Source organism: Crassostrea angulata, chromosome 8, assembly GCF_025612915.1.
Source record: "Crassostrea angulata isolate pt1a10 chromosome 8, ASM2561291v2, whole genome shotgun sequence".
In the NCBI taxonomy this organism is placed as follows: Eukaryota; Metazoa; Mollusca; class Bivalvia; order Ostreida; family Ostreidae; genus Magallana; species Magallana angulata.
Window position 1 is genome coordinate 28,521,323 of NC_069118.1, and position 26,157 is coordinate 28,547,479.

At 33.3% G+C, this 26,157-nt stretch overlaps 2 protein-coding genes across 9 annotated transcripts; one reads left to right on the forward strand and one right to left on the reverse strand.

Annotated features, from left to right (window-relative positions):
- The first annotated feature begins 2,772 nt into the window (after positions 1-2,772).
- LOC128161218 (uncharacterized) lies at positions 2,773-4,410 on the forward strand. Its single transcript, XM_052824446.1, has 3 exons — positions 2,773-2,927; positions 3,105-3,277; positions 4,047-4,410. Exons 1-3 carry the CDS (start codon positions 2,862-2,864, stop codon positions 4,318-4,320), a joined length of 513 nt encoding a protein of 170 aa, XP_052680406.1. The 5' UTR covers positions 2,773-2,861; the 3' UTR covers positions 4,321-4,410.
- A 560-nt stretch (positions 4,411-4,970) lies between these two features.
- On the reverse strand, positions 4,971-25,747 carry LOC128157650 (uncharacterized). 8 transcript variants are annotated; one of them, XM_052820222.1, is made up of 20 exons: positions 25,578-25,747; positions 18,821-18,971; positions 18,332-18,352; positions 17,696-17,909; positions 16,786-16,865; positions 16,392-16,509; positions 15,994-16,068; positions 15,642-15,804; positions 10,275-10,354; positions 9,997-10,080; positions 9,749-9,810; positions 9,348-9,425; positions 9,084-9,144; positions 8,596-8,988; positions 8,441-8,510; positions 8,189-8,259; positions 8,033-8,080; positions 7,175-7,255; positions 6,770-6,916; positions 4,971-5,713 (listed from the first exon to the last, which is right to left on the reverse strand). In XM_052820222.1, exons 1-20 carry the CDS (start codon positions 25,597-25,599, stop codon positions 5,519-5,521), a joined length of 2,214 nt encoding a protein of 737 aa, XP_052676182.1. In that variant the 5' UTR covers positions 25,600-25,747; the 3' UTR covers positions 4,971-5,518. The 8 variants fall into 8 exon arrangements, with proteins under 8 accessions (XP_052676182.1, XP_052676177.1, XP_052676176.1 ...); XM_052820217.1 differs by lacking the exon at positions 25,578-25,747 and adding an exon at positions 23,360-24,121 and having other exon boundaries at positions 8,189-8,256; XM_052820216.1 differs by lacking the exon at positions 25,578-25,747 and adding an exon at positions 23,360-24,116.
- Positions 25,748-26,157: the final 410 nt, after the last annotated feature.

Here is a 26,157-nt window from a genome sequence, read left to right on the forward strand (position 1 = left end):
GGAGCACCTTGTACGGCTTCATCGGATGCACTGCTTGCAAAAATAACCGATATCGTCACTAATGATGATCGATTAACCATTAAACAATTAGCAAATTCAGTAGTCATTTCATCGGGAACAATAGCAAAATTTACAATTTCAAAGAAAGATGGATACCTCCTCTATTAACAACAACAACAATAACAAAAGAAAAAAATGAAATGTGTAGATAAAATCTACAAAAACTGCAATGGACGAAGTTTATTGGAAATTGTTACAGGTGATGAAACAGGGATACATTATATTAAATCTAAGAGGAAAATTGATAACAAGGTGTGTTTGACTAAAAAGGCAAAACGCCCTGTAATAGCAAAACGATTCCAAAGTACAAAAAAAGTAATAGACGCAATTTTCTTGAAACGTGAAGGTCATGTAGTTCAAATTGCAATTTCAAAAGGCCGATCAATCACCGGGTATGTATACAAAGATCATTTGCTGAAGAAAGTCAAGAAACATTACAAAAAGGAAGAGACCAACGTTTGGAATTCGCAACCTTCGACGTCTTTAGGACAAGCACATAAATCTCAAATTGTGTGATCATTTTTGGATGAAAAAGTTCATATTTTGCCCCATTCTCCCTATTCACCCAACGTGTGTCCCTGTGACTTTTGTTTTCTTTTTCCTTAATTAAAAAAGGCAGTTGTCAGGAAGACGATATGCTTCAAGGAATGCTTTGGGGCTCTGCTGTTTATCAGAACATGAGTACTATTCCCAAAAAACATTATATGAATGCCTTCAAAGCTTGAAAAAATCGGTTGAAATTATGTGTGTCTCTTCAGGGAGAGGATTTTGAAAGTAACAATTAAAAAAACATATCTCATTGTTTTATTTTTGTAACAACGTAGACACTATTTATAGAACGTCCCTCGTAGGTTTTTCTCTGCATGTCGATTTCTAATGCTACCTTTGCTAGCTTCATATACAAGTAACACATGGTATAAATCTTTTACTCAGTACTAACATGAACAATAGTCGATAATATGCACTGTCGCCCGTTGACAAATTCTGTTAGAGGTTTTAAAAATTATTGAAAATTGGTCTTTTATTTATCTCATGATATTAGTAACTAACTATTCTAAGAAAAAGGAGCTATGACTAAAACCTTGCCGACTATAGTGGCCTTATTGAAAATCGATTTTTTTTATATGCAATTTTATACTAAAATGCTGTTTTTTCCAGTCAATGGCTGCGTGACTTTGTGGTGTTTAAATCTTAAGCTATCATCTTAATTCTGACATCCTTTTAAACAATACACTATCATTTTCCTATAACTACAATATATACTATAATCAGCTAAGAAAAATGACTGCCACTTGCTGTAATAAAAAGATGACCGTAATTTTAATACTACCTAGGTAAAATGTACACTTAACAGTCTTGTGTTACAATTGTTTTAGTGGCATAAATCCAAACGAATGTTGTTGGGGCAATGTTTTATTAAATATGATATTAATCATTTTTAACACAGTAATTTCATTGACATAAAGATTGCATGGAATATTTTATTGAAATTATATTGTAACATGCGTTAAGTGAAATTATGCCGGAGTAGTTTTTGTGTTTGAATCTATATAATTGATTTTTAACAAAAGTCATGTATTAAATAAACTCAAAATGACATGCCTTTTAACAAGATATACATGTATATATCTGTCAGAATCATCAGATGACTAATATCGAATGTTCAAATTTTTATATAAATTGCTATTTAGTTGATTATATATATTTTGTTTTAAAAAATGATCTTATTATAAGGCATGTCATTTGGAGTTTATTTAATATATGTAAAAAGGAAGACAAAAAATATATCAAATTTTATCAAATAACAATCTTTATAAAAAAAAAAATGAACATTATACGATAGTCACCTGATGATTCTATATGTATATTAAGGAAGACAACTCCATTCATTACTATATTTTCAAATAATTTTAATCGTGGGTACAAACATCACCTAAACATAAACTTTTCGGGAAATTACTTCAATAAGGGCGTAGGGTTCTCAGGGAAAGAGTACACTATATATTAAGTTGAAATTAAAAGAAGAAAATATTTTTTTTAAATCAAAGCTCACCTTATTAAGCCATCAATTATGTGTTTTTCAAGTAGAAAATAAAAATGAATAGTGAATAAAACTTGTTAAAATAAACAAAGTATAAACATAAGAAAAAGGTTAAGTAAATGTTTTATCAATCATATCTTCTTACGGCATTTTCATATTGGATACGTTATGTACAATATTAATTTATCTTAAAATGAATACGATCGAGGTAGGCCCATCGGTTCCTTCTGAAATTTAAAAGAAGTTGTTAATAACAGTTGAAACTTGAGCTATATGTACATGTTTAATAAGAATAAGACAGCATTAATAATGTATTAAGGTGGTTTTAGAGAAATGTTGTAATTTATACTAAAACAGGCTCTAAGAGTAGAATATGATAGAATTTTTTAATAGACTTGCACTTAATTTAAAGAACATTATACCTTGATATTTTTTGGATTCCTTAATTATTGTTTAAATATTCTCTTATAATAATCTTAACATGAACGATTTATCATATTGCAAAGCCATCGCATTGTTGTTTTTTTTTTATTTTGCTGAGTACAAACTTATTATAGGTTTACCATGTTTTCATTTCTATAGCACGCGATATCCTAATAATATCGGTTTATCGTAACATCTGGTCTAGGTCCAAGTCACGTAACAAATAAATTTTCCTCAGGTAAAATTTGTAAAAAGCTACTCTTTCTTTCTATTTGATTCACTGTTGATATCGCCTTATACATTGGATAATCTCATAACACAGCGTACCAAAGTAGCAATGCGTTCCCAGTACCTACTTCAACTTCTTCTGTGTGTAACTCTGTTCACATTGGCAGAAAGTGGGGTATATGTTTAACTACTTATGATACCAAGTTTAGTTTTGCCGTAAAATTATTTACAAACGTTATTTGCTCACGAATTACAATATACCTGTTGGTACTAAATATACTTTCTAATAATGTAGAAAAATGTAATAAAAAAGTAATTGGTGAAAACAATTAATTCCTTATTATTGTTGTAGTGGACTTCGTATAAAATATGGAAGGTTGCAAGAAATTATAGTCAAAAAGAATCATCAAAATGGAGCGTATGGAGAAGCTGGGGATGGAGGTTCGATTATTTTGGAAAGAATAAGTGCAACCTGTTTGTATATGATGTTCTGAATGAGGCCGGGGCAAAAGCACCGAACAGAAAGTTTGTATCTTTAAATTCATATTCTTAATTAGTGAACTGTTTTGAATTCATTATGCAACAATGCAATTATTTTTTCTCAAATAGCTCTTAACAAAAACTAACTGCAGGTATGTGTTAAAGTATTCTAAGTGAAATTTGTTAATATTTAAAAGAATATAACGGCGATTTTAGCAAAAATGTAAATTTTATTTTTGTTCAGATGTTGAGTTGATATATTTGTTGCCCTGTATTCCTTATCAAGTCCGATTCATTTTTCGGTTAACAAAAATCTGCCGGACTTCCAAAAGCTTATAAGATTGAGTAACAATCAAACAATTACAAAGAAAGAAACAAACAAACAAAAGGTCCATTTGTAAATCAACTACGTAGAAGTTTTAATTGACAAGCTATTGAAGTAGTGAAACTAATTAAACGATTTGAAAATTACAAAACATATATTCTTTTTCTGTTTACTCTTTTTTAACATACCCATTTGTATTTTTGTTCATTAACAAAACAAAAACTGTTTTCATGAACTCCCAATATTAATATCATTAAAACTGTTTTAATCTTACTTGAATGTATAACTTACAGAGATTAAAACAAAACTAGAGATAAACAGATTTCTATGATTATACAGCTATATCTCATTGGGATGACTATTAGAAAAATCCCCTCTAAAGTACAGCAATTCGAACTATTGTTTATATTCGATTTAAGTAACATGATTTCATATTTTTCAAAACTTTTCAAGACTGTCCATAAATATATTCACTTTTTAAACCGACAGGCCAGGTAAAACTTCTCCAATCGGTGCAAATGAATGGGCAAACCCGAGATCAACATACGTAAAGAATACTGGTTGCTACAGCGTAGTTTCATTTGGGCAAAAAAGGAGAGGAGATATCATTGCCTTTGGAAGAAATGGGACGAGCGGGCACGTTGGGATAGTGTCCATTGGCGGAGAATATATCAGCGCTGGTGACTATCGTGTTGTGGAAAAATCTATCCCTAGAAATAGTCCATCCATTGTCCGTACAACCGTTTGGAGATACACGTGTTAAGCGTGCTCATATTCTTCAAGGATTTCTTCAAGAACGAATCATGTTACAAGGACGAAATATTAAATAAATAAATTGTTGGACTGAATTGAAGGTATGTGTTTTGTTATCATTTGCTATAAGAAAATGCATCACCATTGCTGTTAAGAAACGAATGGTCGATCAAAGTCTCTATGAAATTCTGTTGTGTTATCAATAGCCATCACTGGCCTTATCAATAAAATCTTTTATAAAGCATTAAACAGATTATTTTGGTCTTATTGAGGGTATGATTTGGATGTTTTCAAAACATATTTATAGATTTGTTTTTTTTTACCCAAACGGTCAGTTTGAAATGCGTCGATGCCATTGGAACTTTTCTTCTCTTTCAAATGTTTCCGAATGATTTACCCCTCCATTGAATGCACGTATATTTAATGACATTCTGGATGATGCCATGCAGGCCTGTCAATGCATGTGAACTGTTATTGAAGCGAAAAATTAAACAAAACACTTCCGCAATATGATTTTGTAAAGTGCAGTTACTATTATTGGACATTTTGTTGAGTCTTTCTTTAGTATATTCATTACTTAAATTAAATTTTAAAATTCACAGCTTTTTCACGAACATCTTTAACCTAAAATATAATTGAGAAAAACACCACAAAAGCAAATCATATTTGTAAAACGTTTCAGTTTATTTCGTCTCTAAATGTGGCACAAAGCCGCGCAATCAACGGGAAATTGTTTGGTTGGTTAAATAAATAAAGATCTGACAGGGAATCGTGATATAAATAAATAACAACAAACCTATAATGCGCATAAATTTTCATGTATAATGATGTCAAGTATTTGCGAATCTCCAGCACAGCATGGTTACTCTCTTAAAAGAGCAATCAATACATTGCAAATAAAAATGAATTGAGGTGTTCCTATTCAACGTTCATATAGGAAAAGTCCAGCAACCTCTTGACCATGTATATGCTTCTAACAATTCAAGCATTCTGTGGTGAAATTTCTTTTTTGTTTCAATGTTTTATCCTTCGTGATATGAATATAGCACCCATTCTGGAGCAATCCAAACACAATTTTGGAGCGGATTTGATGTCATATGAAACAGTTCTGTATCCCTGGAACTATGAAAGGATTAGGAAATTTAAAGAATTGTTTTACCTAAAGATGGCGGCCAAGGGGGAAATAACTGGTTTTTTTTTCAATTTCACTATGAGTACACAGACTTTGCCAAGGTATGTTTTGAAAGATTGAATTTCATTGGTCTATATTTGAGCTGAGACGATGGCCTGCGTTTGTTTTTGTCACAGATGATCTGGTGTAACACAATGTCCTTATAAGCCTCCCAGTTAACCCGTGTGGTGAGATTGCTCTGAAGTTCATCGTCTGTTGGATATGGCGACACCTGCCAAGACAAAAACAAACAAATGCAATTAAGGTTCGACACCATTCAGTACATTCATGTAAATATCAACTATTGTAATAAATACATTATGAATTAAAGGGACTTGGACACGATTTGACTTAAAATTTTAAAATGTTATTTTTCCATTTTCAATGTTTTTACTGATAAATATAGAAGTTTATAATGCTATATCAAAATTTGAAAGTCAAATATCAAGTTATAAGCAAGATACAGAGTTCATAATTCTTTGTTTTGTAAACAAAGCTCGAATATTGTCATTGCTTACATATGTGCTGTATTGGTGTAAGTTTCAATTAAATGTATCTTTCTGTTGTTGATAATAGTATTTATGAAGATATTGAATTAGTTTAAATTGTTTTTAGCATGTCATTTTTTCTAAAAAATGGTAATTCTCTACATTACATTTTTTGTAAACAACTATAAGACTCGAGCTTTGTTTACATAACAATCAATTTTTACCTCTGTATCTCGCTTGTAACTTGACTTTAAGGTTCAATATTTTGGTCAATCATTTTAAATGCACCAGTAAAACATTTTATACATAAAAAATAAAAATAAATTTTTTGATCCCAAATCGTGTCCAAGTCCCTTTAATCTCACGTACATTTTTCCGCAAATATTTTGCGAAGCAAAGGTCAAGTATTCGAGGGTACATGCATGTATAATAGACAATTTTTTGCTCCTTCTAAAAATGGAGTACATATCCGCAGATCCTTATCCTAAATGTTGCAGGTACTTTTGTTCTGGTGATTTGTAATTTTTTGGGGGGAGGGGTGAATTACAGGACCATCTAGTACATGTTACATAGCATTCATTTGTTGTTGCTCTTGTCATCGTTTTACGACTTTTTGCATGACAAAAGCAGTTTGAAAGATGTTATAATTGACACTTTTAATACCTTTAGTAAAGTTTATTATAAAAAAACATACTTATCATACATGGGATTATCATTGAATTATATTATTATATATCTTGCACGTAATATTGAAAGTAGATTTAACTAGTCACAACCAATTAACATTTATAAAGTCATACCTCGCTTCGAAGCCTCTCTCTGGCATTAAAATCAAGTTTCGAAATAAACAAGGAGCGACTGATTTGAACCACTTCTGCTCCGTTGCTAATGACAACAAAACTTGGTTGTGGTTTGTTTTCCTTTTCAAACATCACATATTGCAGACCCTGTTCAAACGATGTAAATTTCATCATACAAATATACTGTCTTACGACTTAATCTTTGACAAAACCAGACGACATTTTAATTAATGAAATATTTGTATTTGGGTATATTGTTACATTTTTTGTAGATTAATTCCCAATTACAAAGCAAAACTTTAACGGTACGGGTTTTTATACAAAATTAATATAGTGAAAACAGTAATAAATGTATAGTTAAAATTAAAACGATGCAAGGACAAATAAATAAGGATTAAAACTTACAAACGTTTGGTCCTTTGTCAAGGTTTGAACATGGACCCACTCCGTTTCTTTGTTCGTCTCTGGTAATGGCACATCGTTTTCCTTTACATAATAAAATATACGAAGATCATACTTTCGAAAAAGTCCCAACAAAATAAAGTTGCATAATGTTCATACAATGATGTTTTGTCATTCTTAAGATTTATATGTAAGGCGCCACAATACTTACACTTTTTTATAAAGTATTTAGATGTACTGTGGATGAAAATTATTATAAGCAATGCACTTTATAGCAGCATTTGTGGTTTAAATTGCACAGAATTATATGCAATAAAACTAGTATTAATAACCATTGCAATATACATTAATCATCATTTCAAGACACAAGATTATCAAGCATTCTCGCTTCTAAGTCAGAAATAAGCATGTTAGGCTCTCATTATAAAAGTCTTTCATATCTAAAAGTAAATTTATCTTAAATTTCAAATAAATTCATGAACTTGAAATACTGACACTTGATAATAACATAAGAGTAGTGTGCTTGATATTGCAAGAGAATTAATTTTTAAAAATTAAAGTAATTATTAAAATAAGGTTTTTGTTGAATGTGAATGACAATCCTTAAATGCTAAAACAATCTTATTTGTAAGTTGGATTGTTTCACCTTATGTTTATTTTTATATGATTACTAAAATACATTTTGAATTATACAGATTTAAACACTTTTTTCAGATAACACAGCAATAAAATAGCACTTCAAACCCCAAGACCTTTATTTTTCATATGACTTGATTGTTAAACATGTAAGCCCAAGCTTTATGCTAAAAAGCATTAACGCACTCAACTTTCCAACACACAAAAAAGACATATTATATTTACTTCCATCATAGGACTAATTCTCACTTGACGATGTCTCTGATCTTCTGTCTAATTTACAGAAACAATATATCCTCAAGCAATGAAATGGCATTTCACTGTATTTACTGGTTAAAAAATATAAAGAGATATTATTAAAGTATATGCTGCTCTGATTACCGTTTTGGCACCAACATCAAGATCTGTGAAGATTGTCTTTAATCCTATCCGCTTCTTACCGTCTGGAGCTACTGTCGATGCACAAAATGAATATAACCATAACATCTTAAAATCTCATAATAAAATTATTCATGTAAAGGACAAAAATGTAAAGGATAAAAAAAGTAGCCATTAGCAAAAAAAAAACACAAACAAACAAACAAACAAAATCAATTAAAACAAAACAAAAACCCTACAAATCATAAAACTTACTTTCTCCTTCAGTTATACTTGATAAAACGGGAGAATCTGTTTTCTCTCTGCTTGATTCAGATGCTTGAGTCTGAAAAAAATCATTTTATAAATGACTGAATCATTTCAAACACAGCAAATGTTTCCGAGCCATCTGTTTTATTCGGCGAACCTACCTTAGGACTTTTTGAGGCGGGACTATCACTAACTGTCGACCTCGGTGATTGGTCAGCAGACGTCAATCGTTCACTTCCGGGCGTGATGATCATCCTTCCGGTCGTGTGTGGTCGGAGAACACTGTCCAAGCGTTTCACTAACGACTGCGACTTTTTGTGCCGCGGGGTTCCCGGAGTATATTGGGGGTCGCCGTATTCGTCACCGTAGTCTGTTTCCATGTGAAGGGGTGACGGAAGGCGGATGTCATGGTAACTGACGTAACGGTCGAAATCCTCGGTTCGACTAAGAAACGAAAAATACCCACTAGGATGCGCTGTCATTGTGTATTCCCCAGAACGTTTACTGACAATGGGTTTCACCTTTTCGAGTCTTTTTAGAACCCTAAGAGATCCCTGGAAGAAAAATGATAGCATGAAAACTCAAAATTCTATTTTTCATTATTTTTTAAAAAAGTAAACAGGTTTGCACTTAAAAAAAAGGTTCTCACCTCTTTAACTAAGTAAATCCAGTCCGATTTATTACTATTTCTCGTTAAAATCACATTTCGTCTGAAAAAAAATTGAGATTCATTTTCTCAAATGTAAGAAAAATCTTTTATTTCTAAATAAAGAGACAATTAAAGTTTAGACCCCATAATTGATAAGTATATACCAAGATAAAAGGAGATCCAAATAATAATACATGTACATCAATACAACTATAAATTCATATGGTAATCTAAATTTTACAAATATTTACTTGTTATACTTACTGAAAATATGTAACAAAGTATTTTCCAGGTTCCTCTTTCAAACATTTTAATGGCCAATGTCGTAGGAACCCAAATTTCCTTAAAAGTAATATACGGAGGATGTTACAAATTCAATAAAAAAAAAAACACTTACAAAATGTGGATAAAGGTATTCTCATGTTGATTGAGGCCATTTTGTTCATCAAAAACACTAGCCGTTTATATAACGTATATTTGTGCTATTTGGATTGTACAACGAAATTGACATGTACATAAAACTGCTGAAAAATATCTTATATTCTACGTAAGATGAACAAAAATGAAATAAAATACTAAGTAGTTAATCAGAGAGAGAGAGAGAGAGAGAGAGAGAGAGAGAGAGAGAGAGAGAGAGAGAGAGAATCGTATGGTGAATAGCTTACATAAGGAAGGGGTCGTTCACTGGGTTAGTTTGTACGCCGCCCATGAATATCTTCTTGTATTCCTTCAAGAAAGGCACTTAAAGCTGACTTAGAGTTCAACAATGCATGCTTACCTATAGATATGTTTAGCAATATGATCATTTGTTTGATTATGAATATACACATACAATTAATTTTTAACAAGAACATAAGTACTGACAAACTATCTCTGAAATGAATATGATTTTTTTCTCAATAAAGGGTAGTACCTCTGCAGGAATTCTCAGAACTTCTGTGTATTCATTCGTAATGTTTGATCCGCCTCTTCTTTGATTTTTGAAAACTCCTATTTCCTGTATAAATTATTCCAAATGAGGAGGGATTGAAAATGACTTTGAATGCTTTCTCGTTGTGAAACGAAACATATTTTTAAAAAATTGTTAGAATAAATACGTCGTTTCCTGACTATTTTATGACTTTTTGATAAACAATTAAATAAATAATCGCATTTCTAGAAAATTTAACAAATCTTTTGATTCCATTTTACCCCAAATGGCTGTCCTCGTTTAATAAGCACATCTATAGATGTAGCTGATAACTTGTGGTCATCTAAAATGGCGGTCACAACTGAAATAAAAATAATTCTAATTAACTAGAGCAGAGCTCGTGGCAAAGCCACGAGTAGGTCTTCCGTTGTTGCTGCGAGTTAAAAATATATGTGATGTGGTGTCAAACGATTATAATTACTAAACTTTCAGTTCTGTTTTTGTTATAAAAACGTGTTGTGATTGAAAGCCTGCATATACAACGTGTATTGAAAAAGAAAATAAGAAAATGTTTTAGGAAAACTATTTGTCGCACACAGTTTATGTAATCGTAACAAACATTATTTAAAAAATGAGATATTTATTGGCGAATTACATTTTCAGAGGGTAGCAAGCATTGTTGTAAACAGTATTTACTCATGGGTCATGACAGGAATTGTGGGGTTTTTTTTAAAACCGAACCCGTTTACAAAACACGTAACCTTTTCTCTAAGATAACTTCTTTATCTAAATATTTCTAAATTTTTGAAAACAGTGTACAATTTAGAATTGTTGCGTGCTGACAAAATTTACAGACCCTGAAACTTACTACTACACCAAAAAAGCGTGCGTTACGTGCAAAAAACGTTTCGCGTTAACCGTTTAGGTTTCGTGTGAATCGTGAAGCGTTTCGTGTAAACCGTTTAGCGTTTCGGACAAAGCGTGCAGAGTTTCGGACAAAGCGTGTGAATCGCTTCGAGCAAAGCGTGCGAGAACCATGTGAAACGTTAATCAGATTTTATTCGGAACTCTCTGACAATTTGTTTCATAATGGCGCCCGTGTTTTACATTACATGTACCTTAAACTGTTTGTAATTGGCAAAACTCTTTTGTAGGTATTTTCATGAAATAAAATCTAGAGGAAATTATATACTTATCTTTTTACAACGAATATTTGCCAGAATCGAATAATTTTTAGAAAAATTACAAGTGGAAGACGAAGTTGAGGTTTTAAAAAATCATAGCTAGGTAATTATAAAACAGAAATAAATATTCTATCAGTGCGTGAAGTTGTTTGCCATTTGCACGATTATTTACCGAATTGTTTACAAATTAAAAATGTGACCCAGATATGAGCTGCCGGAAGTTCAAAGCAGAAAAAAACGAAAATGTGAAAACAATTAAGCCTTACTATGAAAATAAGTTTGTTATTGATCCCTATTTAGTGTATAATAAGTAAATATAATTCATTTAAAAAGATAATGCATCATATCAAATAATAATGGAGCTTTGAATGAAATTACGACTTCAAATAGAACCACGTGTAGTTTTCCTAGTTTCGGTTCATTGCGACAGAAGTATTATTTGGCTTCATATATTGATAGATATACGGGAACAACAAAGGAAAATGGCATCTACTTATCATCAATTACTATTATAAAGTGTTTTTTATGATAATTCAATATTATAAAGTAACGCAAATGAAAACTGTTCAAGTCCAGTTTTAATTTGACGGGAAAATGGTATGATAAAAATAACGATCATATTATTTGTTTAAAGGACATATTCCCATTATTGTTTTTCCTTCTTCATTTATTCTCTATTAAAATGTACCTCTAGTATATTTTTGAAATTAATTCGCCTCAAAATATTCGGTCAGAAGTGATAAAGGGCGCTTAATTCGATACTGGGAAACGAATTCGAAACTAGGAAAATGGAGGGGGTGTTGAAATTACTTCCTTTATATTTTTGGAAGTTTGATACTACAGTTTAGAAGGACAAAGAAACGCGATTTAAACATAAAAAAATAATTATTTGGGATTCCGATAATAATAGTTGCATGCACGAAGAAACCGCATACTGATTCGTTGCCGGTAAAATGACTGTACAATATTAAAATTCGCTATACATGAAAAATATTAAATACAATTAGCAAAACATGATTTCTGTTGGAACAAGCCTTAATCAACTTTAACTTACACGAGCATGTTTTGATAAGCATGTATTTTTTTTTTTAACATCGATAACTCTTACTAAGACCATTCGGCTTTGTACAAGCGGCACACATAAACACATAACCTCGGACATCGGGTGAGACCTGCACCTGGCTGAACCTGTCAATCCAACTCTGTGTATTTGTTTTCATTGGATGGTCAAGCGTCTCTTTTTTTGTCAATAGCCAATGGAAAAATTAACGACTTCAAGGTAGTCGGAATCAGTATTTGATGAAGCACACAATTAAATGATAGAAAATTTATTAATTATTTGAACAAAATTAAATGTAAACATAGAAAGAAAACATACTGATCATTTCTATGAATTGCGGTAAGTAAGTTCTTTGGAATCCCAATTATAGATATTTTTACAAGTAATTATTATAATTATTTAAACCACTGTTAACGGAAAACAAGAGGTCTTAGAAGTAAATAATTCACAGGGATTTGCCTACAATGTACACAGTCATGCAATTAATTATTATGGGAATCTTTACGTATGGTACTTAATTCAAATAGATCATGATTATCTATACAATGTACGCCGTTATACATGTACATGTAAGGGTCGCACGTGGCGATTGAATTAACACAGACTGACCGAATAAACAAACGGGTGGGAAAGTGAAACAAAATGTTACACATAAGGCGAAGCCACCAAAAATGATTTTCGACAGATCTTGATATCGTTTCGCCAAAATAAAAAAATACAGCGCGAGCTCCGGTCAGCGGGGCGGGAGGAGGGAGGGGGGGGGGGGCGCAGCAATGAGTTCGCTTCCACAATAAAACGAACATATAAAAAAACTACAGAAGTGATTAATATGTGACCGATAGCACTAATCTAAAGTTGTTTAAAACTCATGTGAATATTCTTTTAAATAATCATCGAATGCCTCAACTCAGGACATTCTTTTATCGTGCTAGCACCTACCGCAAACATGTAACATGGAACTTTGATTATAATTTGATTTGATTTTTAAACTACCTTGTACGCTATCGTATACATCAATGCTTAATCAACTGTACACGTAAAATAAATTTATCGTTTCAACAGTTGAAAACATAATAAAATATAGTTGTGTCCGTGCAAAATATGAAACATGAACGCGTGATAAGGTACATATAGAAGATCACGAACCGACCGCGGATCACTTGTCCACTCGCGCCGGATCTCCTCAGCCATGTGCGATGGATGATCATCATTTAAATGTTTAATATTTAGGGTTTGTTGTTGTTGATTTAAAGCATTATTTGTACAGTTTATAAAATATTTTACATAAACAAACCAACCATTAATTTATGTCTGACGATGTTTCCGATTTGGAGTAATATCGTTCATTAATATTCATTTACACTCAAATTTAATTAAAAAAATACAAAATGGACAAACTTTGATAACATAAAATTAAAACAGTTCTTGTATTTACGGCTATATTAACTCAAACACGTTCATATGCATGGAAGTGTGAGTCTCGGTGTGCGAATCTTGTGTATTAAATAACCGCTATGTAGTGCAGCCGTGGCCGAGATCCTCGGCCGTGGGCGAACGATAGATTACGTAAAGGTACAACGCACAGACCCGCACAGCTCAGAACCCAGGAAGCTTTGAAAAGATTGCAGTATAATGACCTTACTCTATCAAATAGAAATTATTTATTTAAACTTAAAACCCACAATTGATCTATGTCTATTATTGCTTTAGATTGAAAATGACATTCCTTTATCAATTAACTGAACGATTTCTTAATTGACACCCAATCGTTTAATCCATAAAAAAATATGTATAATCAAAACGAAAACAATTCTTGAGTTTGCGAATAAATAAAGTCATATATGAGAGACGCAACTCTCGTGTATTAGATAACCGCTGATCGCTAGGTAGTCCAGCCGCGACCATGGTGACCGATTTTCTCGGCCGCGGGCGAGGGAGAGTTTACGTAATGGTACACACACACAGCTCTGATTCAAGGTAGATTTTAAATGCATGGAGTTAATAACTAAAATGTAATGCATAGCTTTTTTTAATTCCATATTTTGTGGTTTACTAAAAAGAAAAACAATGATTTGTTTTCCAAATCCCGTTTTTTAAGGATTGTGCATTTTAAGAACTTAACAACAATGACTTAAACTCCTAAAATAAAGCACGTATTCTAAAAAAAAAATCTTATGAATTAATGCCGTTTGTATAAACCAGCATACATTTTTTGCGGTAACTTTATGCCAGTTGTACGCGCAAAGACTTTCGATAACTTGTCAAATGAAAACAGGTACATGTTAACATGTAAAGCTTTTTACACTCATACTACACAAATCTCATACAAAATAACATTGTAACGACCTTTATGAGATCCCAACAAACAACTTTTCCAGCGACAGCCATATCAAAATCCTAACCGTTTTTGAGTTATTAAGCAAAAATTTTAGGGGCCATTGGCCCTTAATTTAAGGGACCAGCCCTTTTTTATTGGTGTCAAATGAAAGCCCTTGATATTCTGTACAACTTTTATTCTACATGTCTTAACAAAATATTTTTTGTTAAAAAGATATAAAGGAAAACATGTCTAAATTTTTGCACTTTTTTTAATCCTGTTTTTTGACCCCCTACCTTTTCCTAAATAAAAAACGTAATCTAAAAACAAAAACCGATGTGCACCACTACAATGTCTCTGCTATTCAAATTCGTTGGATTCCTATTCCCTGCTATCATAGTCTCAGAGCCTTTGTCTGGAAACAAAAGGCCCTATAAATTTTTAAAAGGGGAATAACTCTTTAACGGAAAGGGAATTCTAAACTTTATGAATTGCTTAAGATAGTGTTTTGTAAAGTACATTAGCCCTGAAAATTTGAGCAAAAACCGTTCAGAAATGAGCAAGATATGAAGCCTCAAAGTTCGCGTCTAGGAAACAAAAAAAAAAAAGAAAAATCACAGGATGAGCCTCTGCCATTCAGTCAACTGAATGTTAACTGAAAGATTACTGAATGGCACAGCTATGTCATTCAGTCATCTTTCAGTTACCGATCAGCCACATTTCAGTTAACTGAATGGCAGAGATTCATCCTGTGAATAAGAAAAATCTTAACCCGCACAATAATAGAAAGGTCTTCCGTTGGAAACGGAAGACCTTAATTAACCGCCTCCTCAAGTTCAATAATTAAAATACAAGCTGTATCATGTACTATTAAAGGCCCCTCTCACCTCTTTTATACATACTGTATCAAAAAATAATTGAAATAATCATCAATGTACCAACCAAAATCTAAATTTTACACAAATGCATTATAAATGAGTTGGACTTGTTTGGAATAAAATTAAAATATTCAGGTTCGAGTTATCTCTCATGTTAAAGAGATTACTTGTAGCATTCAAATTATCAACTATTAAACTATAATACTTACTGGAGCCATACAGAACGATGTAGGCGTTTTCCGGCGCCCCGCCCTCTTTCACTATGAAACGCTTGGGCTCGTAACACTCAACGTAACCCACACGCGCCAAGGATTCCTGGATTCTCAGAGGAAACTCGGCGATGTACTTCACATTCCGGAGGGCGTTGGTTGCCTATTAATTTGAAAAATATATATAAACACTTTAATACTAGTATGGTAAGCTTGAACGTGAGGAATTGAAATAAATTATCATCAAGCTCTTTACCACGATATGAGAAATATAAATGAAAAAAAGAACAGTCCTAAAATCTGTATTGTTTTATTAATTTGGCATTGATTGAATTTTAAGACACGGACTTACATATCGGATATCATCGGTCGTCCGCTGGTCTGACGGTTTGGATAAAATTTGTAGACCTCTTTGTGACATCCTCATCTTGTAAAAGAAAACAAAAACTTCCCCATTACAACTAAAACTGATTCAGTTGAATAAATATTGCAACACTCAATAAATTTCATTGAATCAGTTGAATTCATTAATTAAATAGGTTGATTTGGTAAACTTGTGGCATTTTTCGCAGACCATAGCAGCGAACATCAAGAACTAAATCTAAATGTGTTCACATTTTTGAAGGAATAATGTGATTTTTAGCAAATCTTGTATGTGAGCATACTATGTATAAAATACAGATTAATTTATTTAAAATAAAACCCCTGATTAGTATTTCGCGCACCTGGCGTATATTTAGAGATTTTTACCTGTCGGTTGGCCTTGAAGTAGGATACGTCTATCCTATTGGCTCCGTACGTATTCTTCTCGTTCACGGGGGAACTCCCGATATCCTTCAGCTGGGACTGATACACAGTGTCATTGGCGCTAAAAATAGCCATCAACGTCACAATAACTCAAACGTTTGGAATAATTTTGTGTATATACGATGTTTGGTATTGAATCTTGAACTAAGTAGCAAATCATATACATGTAATTTCATAATTATTGTAAGAATTATGAAATGAATTATACTAAACAAAATTACTTATCATAAAAATCGGTGGGAACGTACGACCTCCTAAACTTTCTAAAATAATAATCAATGTTTGTATGATCTAGCTTTAGCTGTTTAACTATGCGCAGTAAGAGAAAAGCACTTACTTCCGCTGCATCACGATTTTCTGCAGCGCACAAACACGACCGACAACTCTGCTGACCGTCTGTAGCCTCCTTAACATATTCTGAAGCAAAATTTAAAAAAAAATAGATAATTAATTGATATACAATGTCATTTTCAACCATTTTTCTTACTTGAGAAATAAATCATTAATTGATTAAATGAAGCAAATGTTGAATGAACCCATTTCTTTTAAAAGTAATGGATTTGAACTTGGACACACAAAATAAATAACATGCGCTAAAAAATGACGCGGTTGTCTCTTAGGAAGCAAAATTTCTTCAAGGAAATGGCAAAGAACATGCGATCATGGGTATATTCGTTGATTCTCCAGAAAACATTCAGAATTTCAGACTTAAAGAAAAACGATTTACTGGCATATCGGAAGACTCGGAGAGATTTGCCATGGGATGTACATGTACCAAGGAAATAAAGATTATAGTGATTGGAAAATGAAACGTGGAGGGTTTTATTTCTAAAGAGATTATGGAGAAATACCTTGAAAAGATTTCAGTTCATTTCCTACCAATACAAAATGTATATACGACTGTCTAGAATAGGATTCTTGATATTAACGGGTATGAAATTAATCATGTATGATTTGTATATATATACATTTTGTAAAAATACACTTTGGGATTTACTATAACGTTTAGTAGTGTTGGAAAGGGGTGGGGGGGGGGGGTGAAAATCTGAAATAATCAATAAAGAAGTTGGGGGGATTTTTTCTGTTCATCTCAGCGCATATGGTTAGTAAGTGTTAAGGTTATAACCATGTATAAAAAAATTTCTGTATAATTCAAATATGAAAAGTATTTGAGATTTATTATATCAGGGAAAGGAGGACAATGGGGAGGGGGAGGGCAGGGGGAGGGGTATGGTGTGAATGGTTACCTTTTTCTCCTCTTCCTTTGCTTTCAGTGTGGCTGACAGTAGGGTACTGAGTCGTTGCTTTGAGATGGGTTCGTCTATCCGCCGGGACAGCCTTCCCCCGTCACTGACCACATACAGCTGACTGCCGTGGACCGTGCCCCGACGACCTTCACCTCTCACGTCCATGGTCAGCTGTTCATCAATTTCGGAAATTCTTCTACCTTTTAATCTATTACTAGAATTCATAATAAGAATATGCATTATGCAATTTATTATTCATGCATACCAGGATATAATGGACAATAAAACTGCTGAAACAATGAAATCAAATTATAAATTTATTTCATGCGAATACATCTCTTTAAAGCCGTATGAGTTAAAATAAAACGCACATATTCCGATAACATCCTATACTAAAGCATTTAAATTACAATATTGTACATCAATTATCATATAAAATTTTAGTACAATAGATGTAATATCAAACAACGTCAAGACATTAGCCTACAACAAAATGCTACTGACACACAAAATCCATGAACGCAATGGCCTACGAACCATTTGAACTATGCATGTTGCAAGCGCATAGATCTACATTCTAAATCTTGTACTATAGAATAATATCTACATGTAAGCGTTCAGCAGTGCGTGGATTACCTAAGTGATTGAGCAGAGTCTCTGTAGAATAAAATAACGCAAATTGAAGTAAGAAAACAAACAAATATGATATTCATATACATGTTATACTTGATGAGTGAGATACTGCATTATTATTAATATGGCATGAGTTAAAAGTGCTTAACGTGTAAAGGGGACCGTAAAATATAAATTCGCGAGTGTCGGAAAAGAATGTTAAACGTTCACGTTGTTGGTTTGAGTTCTAGAACTCAGTGCATGGCCCTTTTGTCGAAGAGCGTAATGGTACATTGTATTATGGAAAAGCTACATATTATCTTAAAGTGATTAAAACCAATTGTTCCAATTGCTGCAGTTGCATTATTGACGTCCAAACTAGGTTAAGTTCTAAGTTCTCGGCGGTACGTTAATTTTTTTTAAAAGTTATACCATGCATTATATATTTACATCTGCATCATTGCATTATTCAAAAAAAATATGCAGTATTGAATATTGAAATAAAATCCTAACCTGAAAATGGTTGCTTTGGTCACATTCCTGAACTTGTTGAGATGACTCTTCTGGTCCGCCGCGTCTAACGACTGCTGATGGCGGGCCTCCAGAACATCGCCCTCGGAGAACCTCTTGGGACCGGAAATGGCTTGGAATCTGGGCCGGTGGACTGAAGGAGACATTATACCATACTTATTATAGAATACAGCCGTGACATGCCCGTGTTTTTGGAGTGAGACTACAGCCATTATGGATTTAGTGCGTAGACTCTTGCCACACGAAACGACGTCTAATAAATATATTTTTTCGTCGCTACATCGCCGGTTTTTTAGCATTCGTTTCATTTGGTTTTGTTGTTCGATGCATGAGTTTTGGTTGCTCGATGTCACGTGGTTTTTGGGGTAATCTTTGAGAACATCGCTGGGTCTGCGTTTTGTATGGTACACTTCGCTACGTCGCCTTCCGTCGGATATTTTTTTGGGTAGGAGGCTTGCTTCGGACATGAATTCACTGTGTCTTCTATTCGAGTGCTGCTGCTCTCCATGTTTAGCACCAAATCGATCTTGTTGAATCCTTGGAAGAGTTCGGGTCTCGTTGTGTTCTAAACCGAACGAGACTTTGTTTCGGCGGAGGTTTGTGTCGACGTTCATCTCAAAAATTGATCAACCAATCGCATTTCGTAGCACTGTTGAAACAATTATATTTTTCGAAAAACAATTTTTATCACCTGGATTTATTAAACAAAAACATTTAGACGGAAATTCTACACGCCATATGTTTAAAGTTTACAATATATGTCACAATTTTCACGACGGTGTCTTGATCAAAAACGCATCCTTCCAACACTCAAGTGTATAATTGGATTACAATGGTGTGGAGTGCTCTAGCCACTCGCAGTATTTACCTAATGACAGCATCACTTGTTGTGTGATTTATTGTCTCTAAGACTCGCTTCATAAATATACGTAAACCCATAAACCGTTAAGATGGCGTCGACCCCGGATGGAGATTAATGTAACCAAACAAAAAATTGCAACAACAACAAAAAATGTCATCAAAAGTCGTGTACTTTAAAAGTATGACAACCAAAATAAAAAAGGAAAAGAAAGCCCCTTTCGTGCAAGGCTGTCATGGGCCGGATTCTGTAAAATTTAATAATCCGTAAAAGAAATAATTTTACAATTTATACATATTAAAAGATGTTACAGCTTACGAGCACTGACTCCATTAAAAATCCATTTAATGCCTTATCGTTTTAAGAATATAAATAAATGTACATTTGCCCCACGTAGACTTCATCTTCTGTAATATCACTGGGGTAATTGCGGGTCGTAGAAGACGAAATGATTATAATGTGATTAAAACTGACAAATAATCTTCTTAATGGCTATATTATAAGCAATTATAACTGTTTTTTATGGTTCTTTGTGCAATATCTTCTCATTAATGTTTTAAACCATCACAATGGATGAGATTTGTATGAGGAATGTATGATTTTTATAAAATGGGCAACTGACACGGCATTTTTCTATCGATAAAATCTCACATAAGAAAATGCTCTCTCTCTCTCTCTCTCTCTCTCTCTCTCTCTCTCTCTCTCTCTCTCTCTCTCATCAAAGTGTATGTATTTAAACTTCACCGATCTTGACGCGGTGTAGTCGTTGGTTCGTTTTAAAAACAAAATCTCCCGTCGCTATAGCCCTAGAACGGCAAATTCTTAATCTCAAGTGCCTCTCGATGCCTGTCTTAAGTTTGTGTCATTTCAAATATTGACTCAAACGATTTATATCAAGTATACTGTCAACAGTGATCGGCATTTCCGACGGAATCACAGTTTACACGTTTATTATGGCATGAACATCTTTTTATTCGATCGCAGATATTTAATTAACTATACGAGGGTTGTTGCTTATGTTAAGTTTAAAGCTATATCATTTTTCTGTAACATTTCGTATACAAAAATTCATATTGAAAATTCAAATTTTCTTTTGGGGGGGGGGGGGGGTGAGCATTACTTGTTAATAAGCAATAGAAAATGAGTGATAGAACGTTTTGCTCTTTTTGTCTATATAGTGGAAGATATTTTAATTTCTTAGATCGATAGATTAAACAATTAGTAAATGTACAGGCAATTTAAATGTAATACTGGGTTCATATGAATATGCAAACGAAAAATAATTGAATGATTTATATGAAGGGATCTAAAAATAACATTTGTAAAGCTTGTTGAAAGTGGACATATCATGAAGCATAAATTAAATTAAAAATCTAACTATTCCATTGCTATCTCTACATACCTGTAATTACTTACAAATAATTCTAGAATATTATAATATGCTACAGGTGAAATTATTCACTAACCTGCACATGCATAATTTTTCAACACATATAATATTAATCTAAATCTAAATTTTCGGAATAATTTACCCACATAATCCTACATAAATCTCGTCATACAAATACATGTAGCGCTAGAATATCTAACACCCCCCCCCCCCCTCTCCCTCCTCCTACCACGCACCACCAAAAAAAGAATTGCTAAAAACAATAAAACGCATACTATGCCTGAGAGGTGCATGTATGATTATCCATTTTTTCCATCTGTCAATCATCTTTCATGGGTTCCCATATAGCTACGTGTCACTTATTCCTTCAAACTATCATTCGTAGTAAATGTACATGTAGTAATGCTTCAGCCAACATTAGTTTTTCTAGACCTAAACAAAATTTGAAATTAACTTGGCCCTAATAGATTTTTTTTAAATCCTTTCACGAATATCAATTGCTCTTTTGGTTAATTATGAAAATATGAAGAAAAAAATCAACGAAGTACATTCAAAAAGACGTCGAAATACAATCAATATTGACAAAAAGTTTAAAAGTTTTGTCCAAAGAAAACGTAACTGGATTTATAAACACTAAGTTCTTAGTCCACGTTGCCTTTTGCTTTCTCTCTTGAGATTTTTTTTTTCATGCTCTCTCTATTTTTCTTTCTCTCTCTATACTTTAAAAACAAGTTTGTATTGATTAGGCGCAAATTTAAAACCCACTTTATACAAATACACGGTAATTAGAGCAAAAATAAATGGCCTCCTTTCTATAACATATCAGATTTAAAACGTCTTCAAGTGACACGAGTCGCTTAGTTTATATTTTGGGGGTAGGAGGGGGGGGAGGGGTGACATAGAAAAACGTAAAAAAGATTAATCAAGTTTGATAGACCTTAAAATTAGCGGGAGAGGATGTGTATTTATTTCGTGTGGTTTTGTTTTTTTTGTTTTTGTTTTTTTTGTTTTTTTTTTTTACATCTGTTGAGTTAAAGGACTTGTCACTGTTCTCATTAGGGTGATTTAATCGTTACGATCGGAATGACTTGTCACGAGTAGAATTTAGTTTCTTACAAAATCACAACTTTCATTTCATTGTTGAAGAGAAAAATTAAGGCGTTTAATAGGATCACTTTTGTTCCAGAGAATATGCTTCAGTTAGGTTAAAAAAAGGGACAACAGCTGAAATATTCAAATAACGCAGAGAGAGAGAGAGAGAGAGAGAGAGAGAGAGAGCATACGATCTTGATTTTTGAGACTTATTCAATTGCAAATGTGTGCCTTTATAAACGAACTTCAAATATTTAAGGTGGATTAACACATCATCACAAAATGGTATTTTGTTTCATTAAAAGAATTTTTTTTATGGCAACATGTAACTTTCTCCATAGACTAAGTCTTTTGATCCGTACATACTGAGTTCGAATTCCGCTTTTTGTTGTTACTTACTGAATTAATTTTTTTAAGATAATCATTTTTATCCCCAAACTGCAAATTGTTCGCTTATTTGACATACGTATAGTTTATTTATCATTATATCATAATCAAAAAAAAAATACTGTAAATATGAGTGATTTTTCTAGGTGTGTTATATCACCTTAATCAGATTGTTCACGAAACTACGCATAAATCAGAATCATTTTCCATGCAGTTTTGTCATCCACTGCCTATTCAGTATTGAATTTCGTGCTTTCGCACTCAATATCAGAAATTTTCCATTTGGGGGAACTTTTTGTCATTTAAATCCATAGCAGAACCTAATCCTCGTCTGATATAACCCGGGTATCAAGACTACTGTAGATGGGATGGGATCAGCCACTTTAGCCCTTTTACCCCCCGATACCAATGTATACCAATATCAAAAATCAATGTCTGGTCTTGGCCAGGATTAAAAGCTTTGTAACGAATGACAATTTCACTCAAGTTTTTGTGAAAAGAACAGATTTGCCATTAATCTAAATGTACATAAGGAAACGTTTGAATTTTCCTCTTTTCTTGTTGGCCTCGATCAATCAATATTCCTCGTCGATGTGAAAGTGCCCTTTAGAATGGGTTCTCAATTTTTGAAATCTTGAGACGATTTTTGTGAATTGTCGAGTTTTTCTTTTTTTTCTTTTTTATATTTTAATATATCGTAATAAAAACAGACCATTTTAAATGTGTGATTTCTTGTTATTCTCGATCATAATTAATTTTTTTCTTCAAAAGATCAGTTAAATTGAGAATTTACCTTCGAAATCCTCCAGTGTGCTACACGGGCTAGGGGTTCTCGAATTTGAGTACAGATCATGTTTGAAGTGCACTCTTCTGTCACTTCCCGTACTTTTTCTGTGAAAAATCAAGTTTTTGACGGTCAGTCGGTGCCCGCTGTGTGTATCGGGCCGAGGGACCGGGAGAGACCAGCTAGTGAGGGAGGAACTTCTCCTCCATTGAAAACCGTCCGAGGATGGCCGAAATCTTTTGTCGCTGGACGCCGCGGCGGAGTTTGATTTAGCGCTGATGGACCGCTCCTCTTTTTTCGAACGTTTTGATTGGACGGATGGCAGTCTGCTGTCTTGACGTTTTGCTACATTTAGCTCCGTTGGTTGACAGACGAAATAAGGAACTTTCTTTTCACTCAAAGAAGACATTTTCAAATTAAACGAAATGCTGTTCTTTCAATAAATCCCAAAATCATCTCAAGAGAATATCGTTAATATAAGAATTCCAGCACAAATATTATTAATATCTATTCTTAATGTCAAATGCCGCTGTATTTTTTTCTCCACACAAAGACACCTGTCCAATATTGCGGTATATTTTGTGAGACGGCACGAAGTTTCTTTGAAATAAATCTCTATTTAACAGCAGTGTTTCTATATGGACAGGTACATATTTTGCTATCGCTGTACGTGTGGTTGTTAGGTAATTTCTCCGATACACAAGGTAAAACCCGCTACAAGACTTTTCAACGAGTGTTCGCATGAAACAACAGAATCAACGACCCAAGTAGAAATTCGTTTTGTTTTGCCCAAACGATTCCAATGAAATCCATTTTTCTATTTTTTTTCCCTTTCACTCTGCTCTACTGTCTTTTGGAACAATGGATTATTTTTATCTATTCTTAATCTTGATAATATTATTTCGCGAGTATAATCTCTCGGGGCATATCCCTTTTGAATTTTTAAAGATCACTATCAAAATAATTACTAGATTGAATTGAAATCTCCTTTGATACTTCATTTAAATCTTAATTATGTTTTCGAATTTTTTTAATATTTTCTTATGAGTGACAGATATATATCCAATCCAGGACAAATATGTCAAGGGACTACACACGAATTTTTGTATAGCCTATAATGCTATATGCAACGAATAACCCAACACGAATTAAATAGCTAGCTAGTATATCGTAGATTAACTCTTTTCATATTCTACGTTATGTACTAGTATACATGTAGCTATATACTGTTTCAACAGTGGGCAATTCCGTATACAAATTGTTACTTACACTGTACATGCATATAGATCTAGAGTACTTATGATTCCGTCCCTATCATATTAAGTGATACTCTTGGTCTCACGATAACTGGCCTTGATTTTATTCAAATGTATGAAAATTTAATGTACGGTACTGAAGAAAGGTTTACGAGAGAAGGAAAATGCATCATGATTAATTATGGTTAGGCCTGGCTCCGGGGTCATAAAACGTAGTCACGCTCACTTTTGCTCTCAATTTCACTATTTCAAAAGGAATATGTAAGTGGAAAGTTGATACTGTGACCACTAGTAAAATAATCTAAATTCTAGGGGTCCGAAACCAGCTTTTCCAACCTGGACAACCCCCCCCCCCCGAACCAATTTATTAAGAGAAAGGACTGACGTAATAATGTCTGACCGCTCGGTCTGACAATAGGCCCGTGAGTGTTCCCGGTCTCCTGGGCACATGTACATGCACTATACGCTGCACTATAAACTGATACAGGAAGCTTTGCTAATTACATTATATAGGGTGAAGAGTATCATTATAAAGCTAGGGGGCGGAGAGCCAACACAGAGCGTTGGGCAGTTCATGAAAAAGAAGTGTTAGTGCGTGGGGAGGGTTTGGATATGAGGAAGGGTGGGGAATGTGGGGTCGGAGTGTATCATTCTTGTCATGCCCCATTATTTTTTAACCCATGGACACCACCTGCATGTACTATAACTTTGAACAAAAAACTGGCGCAATGCACATTGTTTCTGAAAGATGTTCAAAATTCAATGCTTGCAAATATTTTACAAAAAGCGGTAAATCGTCATTCATCCTTAATGGTTCATTTCATCCTACTGTACATGAAATGAAAATGGACAAAAATACCCCCCCCCCTCCCAAATTACCAGGCAACCAAACATATTTGGAGCTAATTGTAAATGTTTCTGTCAAAACAAATTCAGTTCATCATTGTGCTTTAATTTTGTGATCTTCTTACCTTTTCTATCAATAAATTCCATTCATATCAGAATCATTTCACACTTGTCCGTTTCCTGGATTTTACATGTACCAATCAAGAGAAGAAGAAAAAAAAGAAGTTGAATAAAATATGATTTTTAACACGGATTATGCCGCTCAGAGAGTAATCACCCTTCAGTCTTTTATTCATGAATAAATAATTCTCCTTCCTCTGTGGAACAATAAAAACTATTAATTAAGCGATTTTTGCCCCGAGCCATCGAGCTTGCAAAAGTTATTCAAAGATAGGTCCACTTCAGAAACCACTCTTTCGTAAAAGAAAAGGAAGAAAATTCTTACTCGATATTTAATTTAAAAAAAAAAACAACTTTTAAAGACTCACCTGTCTAGTTGGGAATCTCCTTGTGTACGTTGTCCATTTCATCACCTTGATTCCTTGATGTAATACCTAATTACGGAATCGCTTCTTCTTGCAATATTGACTTATCTTCTTCAACGTCTTGCGAAAATCACGGTTTATTTGTAAATATCAAGTTTTCCCTTCGTGAATATGTATATATTTTTTTACCTAGCACTTTATTTGCATTGAAATTTGCAGT